The 12,850-nt window shown below is 40.9% G+C and overlaps 1 protein-coding gene across 4 annotated transcripts in view; it reads left to right on the forward strand.

Annotated features, from left to right (window-relative positions):
- LOC145357727 (phosphatase and actin regulator 4-like) overlaps positions 1–12,850 on the forward strand; it is a 184,045-nt gene that overhangs the window by 82,445 nt on the left and 88,750 nt on the right. For all 4 annotated transcript variants that reach the window (XM_080211154.1, XM_080211155.1, XM_080211156.1 and 1 more), the window contains one exon: positions 1,840–1,882. In XM_080211154.1, coding sequence (XP_080067280.1) covers positions 1,867–1,882 — 16 coding nt within the window. In that variant the 5' untranslated portion in view covers positions 1,840–1,866. The remainder of the gene's footprint in view (positions 1–1,839; positions 1,883–12,850) is intronic.

Genomic DNA, 12,850 nt, shown 5'->3' on the forward strand with positions numbered 1-12,850 from the left:
CTGGATGATAGGCCATAGCGTCTGTGTAGTCAGCAGCAGAATGTTAAATGCAGTTAACGTCAAGCATTAATGAAGTCCTATTTTTCATGCAGTATATATTAATTTGACTGAATTGTTCATTCAAGTAAAAGCAGGGCAATGAAACGCCCAATGTGCTGTTATTGAAATTTCTTAATTTGAACGAGTAGCTATGAACTGCCCTGTTCATAGCTACTCTGCTGTCATGGTTTGTCGCGCTCTTCTGTCTGCATCGTGCTTGCGCATCTACTGTTGCTCACACGTGACATCCATCATCCAACAATGCCCACGTCAGCCACTTTCTGTTGCTATCCAATATGCTCCTTAAAGGAGACCACTGTAGTTTATCAGCTCTGGCCAAATGGCTGACGTACTGACTTTTTTTTTGATGTCACTTTTTGGAATTCTTTTTGCCCTTGGAATTTCAAGCACCTCTTCATTTGCAATGTGGTTATATTTGATGTTTGGTTTCACAGTCGAGACAAGAAGACATTTGTCAGCCACTGTATTGGATTCAGCAATTTTGTGTCTGAGCAAAGTGCTTTCCTTAAAACATAATAGTCATTGGACGGACAAGCCAGGGCATACAGATCTTCAGTTATGTGAAGAGACTGGAGATGTTGGGAAGTTGAGAGAAATCTTGATAGAGGTGATCAAAGTCATGAAGGGTTTTGTTCCAGTAAATGAAGTGTTTCCAATTGGAGAATCACCAGTAACTGGAAGACACAGATTTAAAGTAATTTGCAAAAGGAGCAGAGGTGTCATGTAAAGAAAAGTTCATGCAGTGATATGTACTGACTGAAAGAGCGATGGAACCTGATTCAGTAGTAACTTCCAAAAAGACATATACTTGAAAAAAATAACTTGCAGAGCTATAGGAAAAGAGCAGGGGGTATGGCACAGATTCATACAATCCTACAATGCAGAAGGAGACCATTCAGCCCATCAAGTCTGCGCCAACCACAATTCCACCTAGGTCATATCCTCATAACCCCATGCATTTACCCTAGCTAGTTCCCCTGACGCTAAGGGCAATTTAGCATGGACAATCCACCTAACCCGCACATTTTTGGACTGTGGGAAGAAACCTGAGCACCTGGAGGAAACCCGTGCAGACACGGTGAGAATTTGCAAACCTCGCATTCCAGCCAGTTACCCAAGCTGGGTTTCGAATCTGGGCCCCTGCTGCTGTGAGGCAGCAGTGCTTACCACTGTGCCACCTTGCTGCCCCAGCTCTTTGAAAAAGCTATCACAGATATGATGGGTTGAATGGCCTTCTGTGATGTATTGTTCTAAAAATCTGAAGTGTACCTCAACTTGTATATGTTATAAAGTCTTGGATCTGTTCACATCCCGGTGCACAGCATGCTTTGGTAAATTGCTGCTGTTGAACTTCGGCAACATAAAGGATTAGAACAGAGACGTGATGGAATGCATGCCCAGTCGTGACATCATCATCTCATGATGTCATTGAAGTGGTATTTTATGATGTCACAGCAGATGGCGCTCGCTGTAAGGCATCTGCTCTGACAATAAACTTAAAATGGATGACTGACTAAAATCTAAATGTGATTTAACATAGTGAAATAATCCTCTATATTTTGCAGACTGAAATAAAAGTCAGAACAACGTTGAAGTATTGAGCGCTCTGTTTGCTTTGGATTAGGCACAGCACCCAAGTGCATAGTGTGCAATGCAGTACTTCGGACTTGACACACAACTCGTATTTATCAAGCATAGAGTACCCAGTGTGATAGCATTGCGTAACAGTGAGCCATGTTCAGCAGAACTGCTGTACAATAACTATTCTCTCTTTTGCAGTACTGTTACGGAGACGTGTAGCTGGGAATGGAAAACCGTGAGGGTAAGTGTGAGGCATCCTTTCCTGCTCTGCATTTTCTAGTTTGTGATGTGTTAAGGCTGCTTTAGCAGCTGTGTAATGTCCTGTTTGAAGCACAACGAAGTGGGTATGCTTTGTGATGCACTAATTTATTGAGATTGAGAGTTAGAGATATACTAAGTGTTGAAAAATGTTGTAGGGGAGAATTGGGGTGGGGGGAGAATGCACTGTTCCTCAGTTTGATTATCAACTGGTGGCAAGAAATGGGAGGAGGAAGCCTACGGAATGAATATTCATACACGCTAGCTGCACGTATTCAGCATAAGGCTAAAAAGCCTGTTCCCCATTTCACGCTTATTTATGTTAATCCCTGAATCATAATGTTATGTGAATTAATAGGATTTATGTAACTTGCCTATTTCATCCAGCAAAATAAACAGTTTATCTGAATATATTTTGAATATGCTAATACTAAAATCTGCCACAGCCTGAGCATTGACGTGAGTCACTCTTACGCTTGTTAATGAAGCGTTCTGGCAGCAAGTGTAATATCATTGGGAATTGGGAGAGGAAGAATTGATTTGGGGCAGCAAGGCTAAAAGAGTCAATAAAATAATTTGGTCTGGAGTCCTTGTAAGATTTCTGTGTAGACGGAAGCATATTCTGGGTGAAATCAAATGGAGCAATGCTGAAGAATGCTGAGTTTTAAATGTAATGAGTTAAACCCATAGCTGCTTTGCCTTGCACTATGTGGGACCTCTTACGCTGGATCAGAAGTCCGTTTGCTCATTCTGCCCAAAAAAATGACCATGCCTCCAGGGCAGAATGGTGAGTTTCTGTAGATTGCACCCATCCTGGGAGATTCTTCATGTCACCTCCCAGATCTCTCAGCACGCAAGCGCTCAAATCCAGTGTTGATTTCCTGTACCTGTAGTGACCATGTGTGTCCTATCCTACTGCTTCAATTTGTTAGTTGAAGACAGCAGTGACCAGCAGTCAGTTGAATTCAATATAAGTGTAAAACCAAGGCCATCAAAGCAATCAGTTGACGAATGGCTCATTTCATACAGCAGCCCCATTCCTCTCGCCTTAAGAATTCCTTGTTCCACACATGTACAAACACATGAATTAGGAATAGGAGTAGGTTATTTGGCTTCTCAAACCACAGTTTGATAAGATAGCAACTGATCAAGATCTTGTATGTTTTAATAAGATCACCTCGTATTCTTCTAAATTTCAGTGGACACAGGCACAATCTTTCCTCACAAGATAACCCCTTCATCTCAGGATGAATCTATTAAATTTTGAATCTATTAAAATTGAGTACTCTGCTCAGTTGCACTGAATCAATGAAGATTTTGTACATGTACTTCCATGCAAATTCATTAGTGTAACACCACTGCACCAAAACATGCCATGCTCAGAGCATTCTGCCTGCTTTTTTCCAATTGTGCCCCTACCAGCATCCCCAAGCTATTTTTATGGAACTTCTCACCCATAAAATAATCAAGTGGTGGGTAAGTCAACAGGAAAGAACATAGGATTGAGCAATGTGGTAAGAACTTGGCAAGGATGGGGTAGTGTTGAATAATATAGCCAAATGCAATAATGTTTAGTTCAATTTATTGTGGTTCAGTTAATATCTTAGTTTGGGCTTGCATTAGATAGGGGGAATAGGGCCTTGGATACAACTCTTAGCAGAGCTTAAGGTTTCCTAATTCACTGCTTGCAGTAAATGCTGATGAATTATACCTGTTTTGATATCCATTAATCATATCAATCGTAAAAGTTAGTTCTTTCTGGAGTTAAATTGCTTATTTTAAATAGTTAATGTCCTATTGCTTGAAATGTATGTTCCACTGTCTGATTGGAATCTGTGTCTGGTGAGGCTGGATTTCTGCCCCTGGATATTTTATAATTGGAGAGGCAGTCGATAGACTTTCTGCTAACAATATTTTTTGCAGTTTTCTTTATCAGTTTTATGCACATGACCTCAGAGCGTTTTTGTATGCCTCTCCTCTTCATGCTGTCAAACATTGGTGACTGAGGCTAGGTAATCAAATAGCCACTTGGTATTTCCCCCACAGATGGTCAGGGGAGGTTGCAGGCCCCGAGATCATATGTGCTAGGAGAGGCAGCAGCATCAGCATTCCATCTTGCTCCCTCAAGATTGTGTGCAAGTTGACACCTATACATTTTTTACATTGTTGACGTATGTGAACCTTTGCCAGCACCACCAAGGAATGTCTGCGGTCAGAAAATCTAAGTCACCGTTTTAAATTGTACGTGTGCAATCTTGTGCATGTGCAATTTTGCAGTTCCCATGAGTGCTGTGAAATCCACTTTGCAATGTAAAGTGGGTGAATTGCTGTGCACCTGAGCCCAGGGCCATTTCAGATTGAAGCATTTTGACATTCTGAAGGGGACAGAAAAAGTTTAAATTCAGGCTTTTGATCCATGGTGAAAACCAATACAAGTGTAAATCCTTGACCTTTCTAAACTGGATTGTCTGAAGTACCTTGTTTCAATTAAAATTTTAATGTTGTTAAGGTCCATAGTTTAAAATACTCTTAATAGATGATGCCTCAGTGCCAAGTTTCTGCAGGTAGAAGCTGATTTTGCGTTGAGAAAAGTATGTAAATGATTAATGTTGAATCAAATTATTGCTGGCAAACATGTTGGGAAATTTTTACATGATTGAAGGCGAGTACTTAGATTTGTGTGATCGACATTTATTACTTTATCTTTCCCAAATCCTAAGAAATAACAATAAGCAAATGCCTTTTTTTACTATATGTAGACTTCATGGACATAATGGAGCAGTGGTGGTTCCAAACTATAGTGAACTCCCAATGCTTCCTGTTCTTTTATCCAGTCCAGTAATGGCTTCAGTCACTGATGCTCTACTCGGTGTAACCTTCATCTTGGGTTTCCTGAAATAGTAATTATGCTGACTTGTGATAAGATTGTGTTTGGTTTGTTTAGGGCGGTGGATCTTTCCTGCGATGCAGTTAAAATCTGAGTACAATCCAAAAACTGCAGCTCCCAACAGAATGGGGACTGAAAATAATTATCGTACTAAAGGAGAACCAGATGGAACTCGAGTTCCAGTTCATAAAAAATCTCTATTTTTAATAATACTCTGTGGGATCTTGCGATAGTGATCGTTTTTAACTTTTTTACTATGCTGGCTGATCACAGACTGGTTGGAATATTTTCCTGGCTCCTAACTTTGTAAATAGGCTGCCTTTGAATTTTTCAGTTTTGCTGCGACACCTGTTATGTTTAAGTACATAGCTACAGAATGGATGGAAGGACACTGTTCTCATCTTATTCACAAGTTCCTGCTACTGTTGGATTGGCAGCAGGTGTCTGACCGGTCTGAGGGCTAGATGAAGGATCAAATACTAATACTTAGATAACCTTTCCTTTCATGTAGTAGCTGACGAGAATGCTATTCTTGTTTCAAAAAGTTTGGTTACTCAGCTGCAAGGAGGAGTATTTGGCAGCTTTGTGCTCAGATGTTGCATGACACAGATAAAATGGTGCCTTTTCTCAATTCGTCACTTCCTTTTGTTGGCTGCTTTCCTACATGATGATGGCAAGCTGAGGACTTCGTTCAGTGTGTTTCTTGCAGGAAAATATATAAACATCGTTGCTGGAAATGTTCCGGTGAACAGCTATAGATTTTTTGACTTTGTATTATTTTGGAGGAGACATAAGGTTGTGAAATATATTCTAATCTTAGGAAATCTGCTTGCTTCAGTATTACCTAATTTAGTTCCTCCGCTAATCTACTTCATAGTATGTTTTCCAGTTTATGAAAGTGTTTTAGTTGTTGTCCATCCCAGCTATCCTGAGATCCAAAGAGCGCAAGTCACCTTTTTCAGTGTTGTTTATCAGGAGCCATAAGGGTTTGCCATTTCCTCAAGTGTTGCAGTACAGTCCAGTTGTCCTCAGAAAAAGCATTCAAGTGGCTGTTCATATATGATTCAATGTAACAAGTGTTGGCAGGCTCTGTGATTTTAAGGGACATCATGCCTGATTTTCTTTGTAGCTAATGTTTGCACATCCTTGCTGGAAGAACTCACTGGAGCATGATTTGAGACCATGACCACTTTTTATCCTATTAATCATGACGGCACAGCACACTTGTAGATGTGGTTAAAATTTTGGACAGTGCTGCAAAAATAATTAATCTCAGAAGAGATATGAGACCTCATCTGTGTATGTAAATGATCCTATGGCTTTTTTAGCAACAGGAAAGTTTTCTCTGTTGTCCTGTCAAATATTTATCTCTAAACCAACATTGTTTAAACAGATTATCTGATCATTTATCACATTTTTGGGAGCTTGTTTTATTCAATTTGGCTTCCCTGTTTCCTACATTACAATGTGATTGCCCTTTAGAGGTATTTCATTGACTGTAAAGTGCTTTGAGACATGCCGAGGTCATGAAAGGTGCTGAATAACTGAGTCTTTTTACTTGCTGTTATGAAATGATGGCAGCACTTGAATTCATTGACTGTGAAGCTCTTTGGGGTGTCATCAAAGATGCTTTTTAGATGCAAGTTATAGCACTAATGGTGGCAGCAGCTCCTAGCAACACAATCAGATGAAAGCCAAATATAAACCTGCCACCATTGTTGATGTAGGCATCTGGAAAGATCAGGTGTTTTTAGCAAGTCTTGCAGCCAAGTGCCAACTTTACTTCGGGCTGCAGCTGGCTATGTTAGGAGCTCTCAGCACTGTTGCGCTCCATCTGAAAGCAATTTTGCATTTGGGTAATGCTCCTCATTAAAGGTGGCTTTCTCAGTGCTTTATAATGCTAAGAAGTTACTTGAATAGGAAATTAAGGAAGTCAGGAGGGTGGTGAAGGCATGGTTAAAGAGAGCAGGTTTTCAGCATTTGAAAACCCATTGTGATTTTTGAAGTTTGAGAAACTGAATGAATAGCTGGAAGGTTATTTTAATATTTGACAATTTACCATGCTAAAGGTTCTAAATGTTAGTTGTACACAAAATGGCACGGTGACACAGTGGTTAACACTGCTGCCTCTGTGCTAGGGACCCAGGCTTGATTCCCAGCTTGGGTTACTGTCTATGCAGGGTCTGCAAATTTTCCCTGTATTTGCATGGGTTTCCTCCCACAGTCCAAAAGACATGCTAGTTAGGTGCGTTGGCCATGCCAAATTCTCCCAGTGTACCCGAACGGGTGCCGGAGTATGATGATTAGGGATTTTCACAGTAACTTCATTGCAGTGTTAATGTAAGCCTACTTGTGACACTAAAAAATAAGCTAATTGTATGTTGCTATCTGACTGCAGAAAACACCGAACGTGATGAAACATCCCCACGTGTGCAGTATAAAACAATATAAGACACCAAGCCACATCAGGTGATCTTGGGTTGGGTGGTCAAAAATCCGGTCAAAGAGCTTGATTTAAAGGAATGCCTTAAAGAAGCGAAGTATTTATTTATTAGTCACATTAGGCTTACTGCAATGAAGTTACTGTGAAAATTCCTTAGTTGCCCCACCCTGGCGCCTGTTCGGGTTCACTGAGGGAGAATTTAGCATAGCCAATGCACCTAACTGCACATCTTTGGACTGTGGTAGGAAACTGAAGCACCCGGAGGAAACCCATGCAGACACAGGGAGAACGTGCAAATCCCATACAGACAGTGACCAAGCCAGGAATTGAACCCTGGTCTCTGGTGTTGTGAGGTAGCAGTGCTAACTACTGTGCCACCATGCCAGCTCCAGAGGCAGAGAGGTGTTTCAGAGTTTAGACCCAGAGGGAATTTCAGAACTTAAACCCTTGCCAACTGGAGGCCTGGCAGTTGTGGTGGAGTGCTTAAAAATGCTCAAGACCCTGAAATCTGATTTCCATATTCTTTCTTCACATTTCATTTATTTTAGAAAATCTAACTGAGCCTTGATCATTCTTGTTTAATCTTCCAATGATTTGTAATCATTGTAAACTCGGTAGAAATCAGATGAATTGATTGATCTTGGTGCATGAAGGTGGCATCAGTTTTCAGAAGGGAATCTTGGTTCAGCTATTGCTAGAAGATGCAATGGCAATATTCAAAGAGGAGCAAGTAATCAAATCCAATATCCTACCAACATTCCATTAACTCAGTGTTTATCCTCAACTGACATCTCGACAGGAGTAACTTGCATTAGTGTATAGCATCTTTTAAATACTGTTTTTGTAGTAAGTTTTTCATAATTTCGAAGATCTTGGTTCACCTTCCTCTCTTTAAAAGAAAAGTGACCCTGCCTGTTTGACTTTTCTTGAGGTAGAAGCTCTCAGTTCTAATGCAACAACCACTTTGTTGTATAGTAACTTTAATGTTGTAAAATGTCATAGTGCACTTCACAGGAGTGGTATCAAACAAAACCTGACACAGCCTCATAGGAGGTGCCAGCACATATGTCCAAAAGCTTGATCAAGAGAGGAAGGTTTTATGGAGTGTCATGGAGGAGGATAGAAAGGTGAAAAGGTTGACCAAAGAATTTCAGAACTTTCAGCAGTGGAAGGAACAAAAGCGACTTTTAAATTTAGGAGTACGCAAGGGGCCAGAATTGGAAAAGCACAGTTGCCTCAGTGGGTGGTGGCCATGGAGGGATTTGAAAAAAGAATGCAAATGTTACTTCAGATTAATTAGTCATTTATTCCTTTGCTGTTTGCAGCATCTTGCTGTGTGCAACTTGGATATCTGCACTTGAAAAATGTTTCCTTGTGTGTGAAGCGCTTGGGATGTCTTAAGAATTTGATAAAGCGTTATCTTCAAACCTTTTCTGGTATTTATTTTTAATTTGCTTTAAAGATTAATTCAATTGTAAATATTTTGACTCATGTTTTATACATTTGAGATTTATTCTTTAAAGCTACAGTTGTTGTGTTGGCCTTGACAATGTGCCAAGCCTATCAGCGTTCCGCAAATAAACACTGCATTCAGTATGATTAACTCTGTAGTGCCCATATCCTAACTACATCCTACCCGCATGCTAACTCTTCACCCCTGTATTTGCTGATCTGCATTTTGGCAATCCCCAGATCTCTGCGCTACTCCAATTACCACACGTTGAACTTCCCATTTTTTCATTGCTCCACCAATGACGGCTGTGCTTTCAGCTTTCTCAGTCCTTGCCTCAGGAATTTCCTCCTCAAACCTTTCTGCCACTCTACCTCCCTCTGCTCTTACAGACGCTTCTTAAAATCTATTCCTTTAACCAAGCTATCTTCATGTCATATATGGCTCAGTGTCAAATTTGGTTGTCAGTGTTCCTACCGTAAGATGTTTTACAATGTTAAATCAGCACTATAAGTACAGTTTGTTGATTGTATAGGGCCCTAACTTTCCAAAACATAGCATTCACCAAGCGTGTGGAAGGAGTAAAAATTTCATTACTGCCATTGAGTTGGGTGGGTGAGAATTTCCCATGCTGCCATGTCCACCTCCCAGCAGGTGCTGGATTTTGGTTTAGATTGCCTTATGAGTCATTTTATTTTTAAAAATAGTACTTTATGCGCGACTCTATTGAACTATTGGAAATCAAGGAACTCATAAGCAGTAAGATGGCCAGTTTCTAAGATACAGGAGTGATGATGTCATGTAGTTGAAAGACAGATACCCAACATTTCGACTCCTAGAACCCCGACAGTGCAGGAGGAGGCATTTGGCCCATCTGCACCAACTACAATCCCACCCAGGCCCAATCCACGTAACACCATGCATTTACTCTCGCTTAATCCCCCTGACGCTAGGGAGCAATTTAGCGTGGCCTGTCAACCTAACCCTCGCACCTTTGGACTGTGGGAGGAAACCAGAGCACCCGACGGAAACCCATGCAGACATGGGAAGAATGTCTAAACTCCACACAGACAGTGACTCAGGCTGGGAATCAAACCAGGTCCCTGGCACTGAGGCAGCAGTGCCAACCACTGTGCTATAGTGCCGCCCATCCTTGGATATTACCATCACTCCTATCTGCAAAATGGCACTTTACTGATTATGACCAAAGGAATTGATTACAAAGACAACGATTGGAACATCTTAAGAGTGCCGGTTATTTCAGGCATACCTTGTTTCTGTACCCTGCCTCAATAATGGAATTTCCTTCCTAGTCCATTTCTCATCTTTTGTCATGATTTGGGAGTTTGTTTTCCTCCTTGTCCTCCTCATTTTTCTTTTTCAGTGTGCCATTCTCTCATCCTGTTGGATACGAGATCAGTTGTATAGGCCCCTAAAGTTGAATGGCTGCTCCCTGCTACTTATTTTACCGTATACTATTTACAGTGTAACGATTGCCTCATAAACCAACACGCCTGTTCCAAACCTTAGGTCCTTTAAAAGTGGCTGCCACCATTTAAAGCTTCCCTCCTGTTTAGATGTGCACTTTTCTTTAAAATTAAACCTCAAGATTAGACCTTATTTCAGGCTACCATGGAAACTCTGCTTCAGACACCCTTAATTAAGGGGCGCAAACATATTAAAGGACCTGGGAATATGAAAGCGTTTAAGCTCTCATACCCTATTCAAAAGGAACAAAGCTTTCAAGTTGCAGTGTTGAATAATTGAGATGATCAGAAGTGCCTTTTAAACTGCTTAACATAGGTCACATGATTTATTGAAGTTGCGTTGGTTTTAATTCTGCAAACAAGAAGCAGGGTGGGATTCAGCACTCAGTGTGAGTGACAGAGCAACAAGGTTCTGTTCTGCTTTGAAATCATCCTCAGTCAAAAAAAGTACACATTTTTGGATCTTTTACCTGTTGCTCAAAATATTTTAGTGATTTAGCGATTGTTTTGTGTATTTTTCTAGCTCGAGATACTATGTCTAATTCCAATGTTGTGAGCTGCCAATCTATCTGAGATTAATTGGTTCAGTAAGTCTGTCACATTGCATGTGGTCAGTGCCTTACTGGGTATCATACTTAGTTATTGGTTGGGCGAGTTGGCTAAAACTTTATTCATTAGCGCACAGAACTTATTCAGGCACAATGTTTAATGATGGTACTGGCTGAACCTCCTGTTTTGTGGATTTTAGCAGAACAACAACTTGACCAACATTGATTGCTCAACATGGGAAAACATCCTAAGGTGTAGTATTAATAAAGACACTGACCCAGAGAAGGACAGATGACCAAACATTTGATTCAAGAGAAAGGTTTTAATAAGCATCTTAAGAGAAGCAGAGAGTTCGAGAAGAAGTTCCAGAGCTTGGGGCCTAGCCAGCTGAAGGCATGGCTAGCAAGGGTCAGGGGATGCCCAAGAGACCACAATTGGAGGAGTACCAAAATCTTGAAAGTTTGTAAAGCTGGAAGGAGACTCCAGGGATAAAGAGCGGGGAGGCCATGGAAAGATTTAGAGGACTTTAAAATTGAGATATTGTCTGACCAGGAGCTGATGAAAATCAGCAAGCATAGAAGTGATTTGAAAACAGGATTTGAAATGAGTTCAGGTACAGATGAACACAAGTTTGTGTTCCTCTTCCGTGCAGTAGAAAATGGATAGTTGTCAAGTAGAACACTGGAATAATCATCTCTAGAGGTAGCAGAGAATGGATGGGAGCAAAAGAGGCAGGACAGGAGTCGAATGATGTTATGGAGTTGAAAATTTGGCATCTTGATGAAGGGAAGATGTGGAATCTTTTCTCAGGGCTAAACATCAAAAGGCTGTAACAAAGGGTCACCCAAAATCGAAATGCCGGCTATATTCTCGCTCCATAAATGCTGTCAAGCCTGCTGAGATTTTCCAGCATTTTGTTTTTGTTTCAGATTCCAGCATCTGCAGTGTTTTGCTTTTACCAAAAGGTCTTATTCAGTTAAAACGGTTGCTAGAACTGGAAAGAATGGTCAGGAATTTGTAGTGAGAACCAAATGGGATGGCTTCAGTCTTCCCTGCATTTGGTCAGAGGAAATTTCTGTTCATCCAATCATGGATGTAAGACAAGTGGTATAACAAATCAGAGATGGCAGGATAGAACAGAGTGCCCTCGGTATGTACAAATGTGGAACTTGATGTTCAGCTGATATTCAATGGTAGGTAAGAAATAGAAGGGGTTCAAGGAAAGACTCTCTGGGGAGGGTGGAAGCTAACAGTGTGAGTGTGGATAAATAAGCCATTGCAGTTGCTATTTTGACTATGATAAATAGATAAGAATGGAACCAAGCTAGGGAAGTTTCACCCAGCAGAATGACAGCCAAGTGTTGGAGGAGAACGGTGTGATTGGTTGTGTCAAAGGCTGCAAAATGGCTGAAAATGATGGGGTCTGTGGTGAAGAATGTCATTTGCAACCTTAAAGGATTGTTTTGGTACTGTGGCTCAGTGTAAACCTGATTGGAGGGATTCAAACACTGAACTGTGGAAAGAGATGGGCACGAATTTGGTATGTGACAGACTTTGGAGAGAAAGATTGGTTCAAGGTAGGGTGGTAGTTTGCAGGAAGGGCAATGATAACAGCGCACTTGACAGTACCTCGAGAGGAAACAGTTAGCAGTATTAGCTCATGTTGGCCCAGGAAGACAGAATCAGTGGTCAGCAGTTTGGTTAGAATAGGATCAGGTTAGAGCAGGAATGTGGGACTCGAGAGGGAATATTTTCGATGAGATTGAGACTCTATCCTTGACCCCCTTCTATTTCTTACCTACCCTTGAATATCATCCAATAGCTGGAGCTAATGTTCTACATTTATATATACCAAGGGCTCTATCCCACTACCTCTTTGGACCCATCCACTGTCTAATTTGTCATACCACTCATCTAACATCCATAACTGGATCAGCAGAAATTTCCTCCGACCAAATACAAGGAAGACAGGGCAGCCGAAAATGCTTGGGGATGTCTATCCGAAGGGAGGGAAGCATTTTTGTGATCAAAAAATATACATGAACCTTTTGCACTTATCAGACGTGAATGTGAAAGTTGCAGAAGTTGATTTAAGAAGATGATTTATGTTGAAGAGAAGCCAGTGAATATCTGTA

The sequence above is a fragment of the Carcharhinus amblyrhynchos genome, chromosome 24 (assembly GCF_965287045.1).
Source record: "Carcharhinus amblyrhynchos chromosome 24, sCarAmb.v2.hapA, whole genome shotgun sequence".
In the NCBI taxonomy this organism is placed as follows: domain Eukaryota; kingdom Metazoa; phylum Chordata; class Chondrichthyes; order Carcharhiniformes; family Carcharhinidae; genus Carcharhinus; species Carcharhinus amblyrhynchos.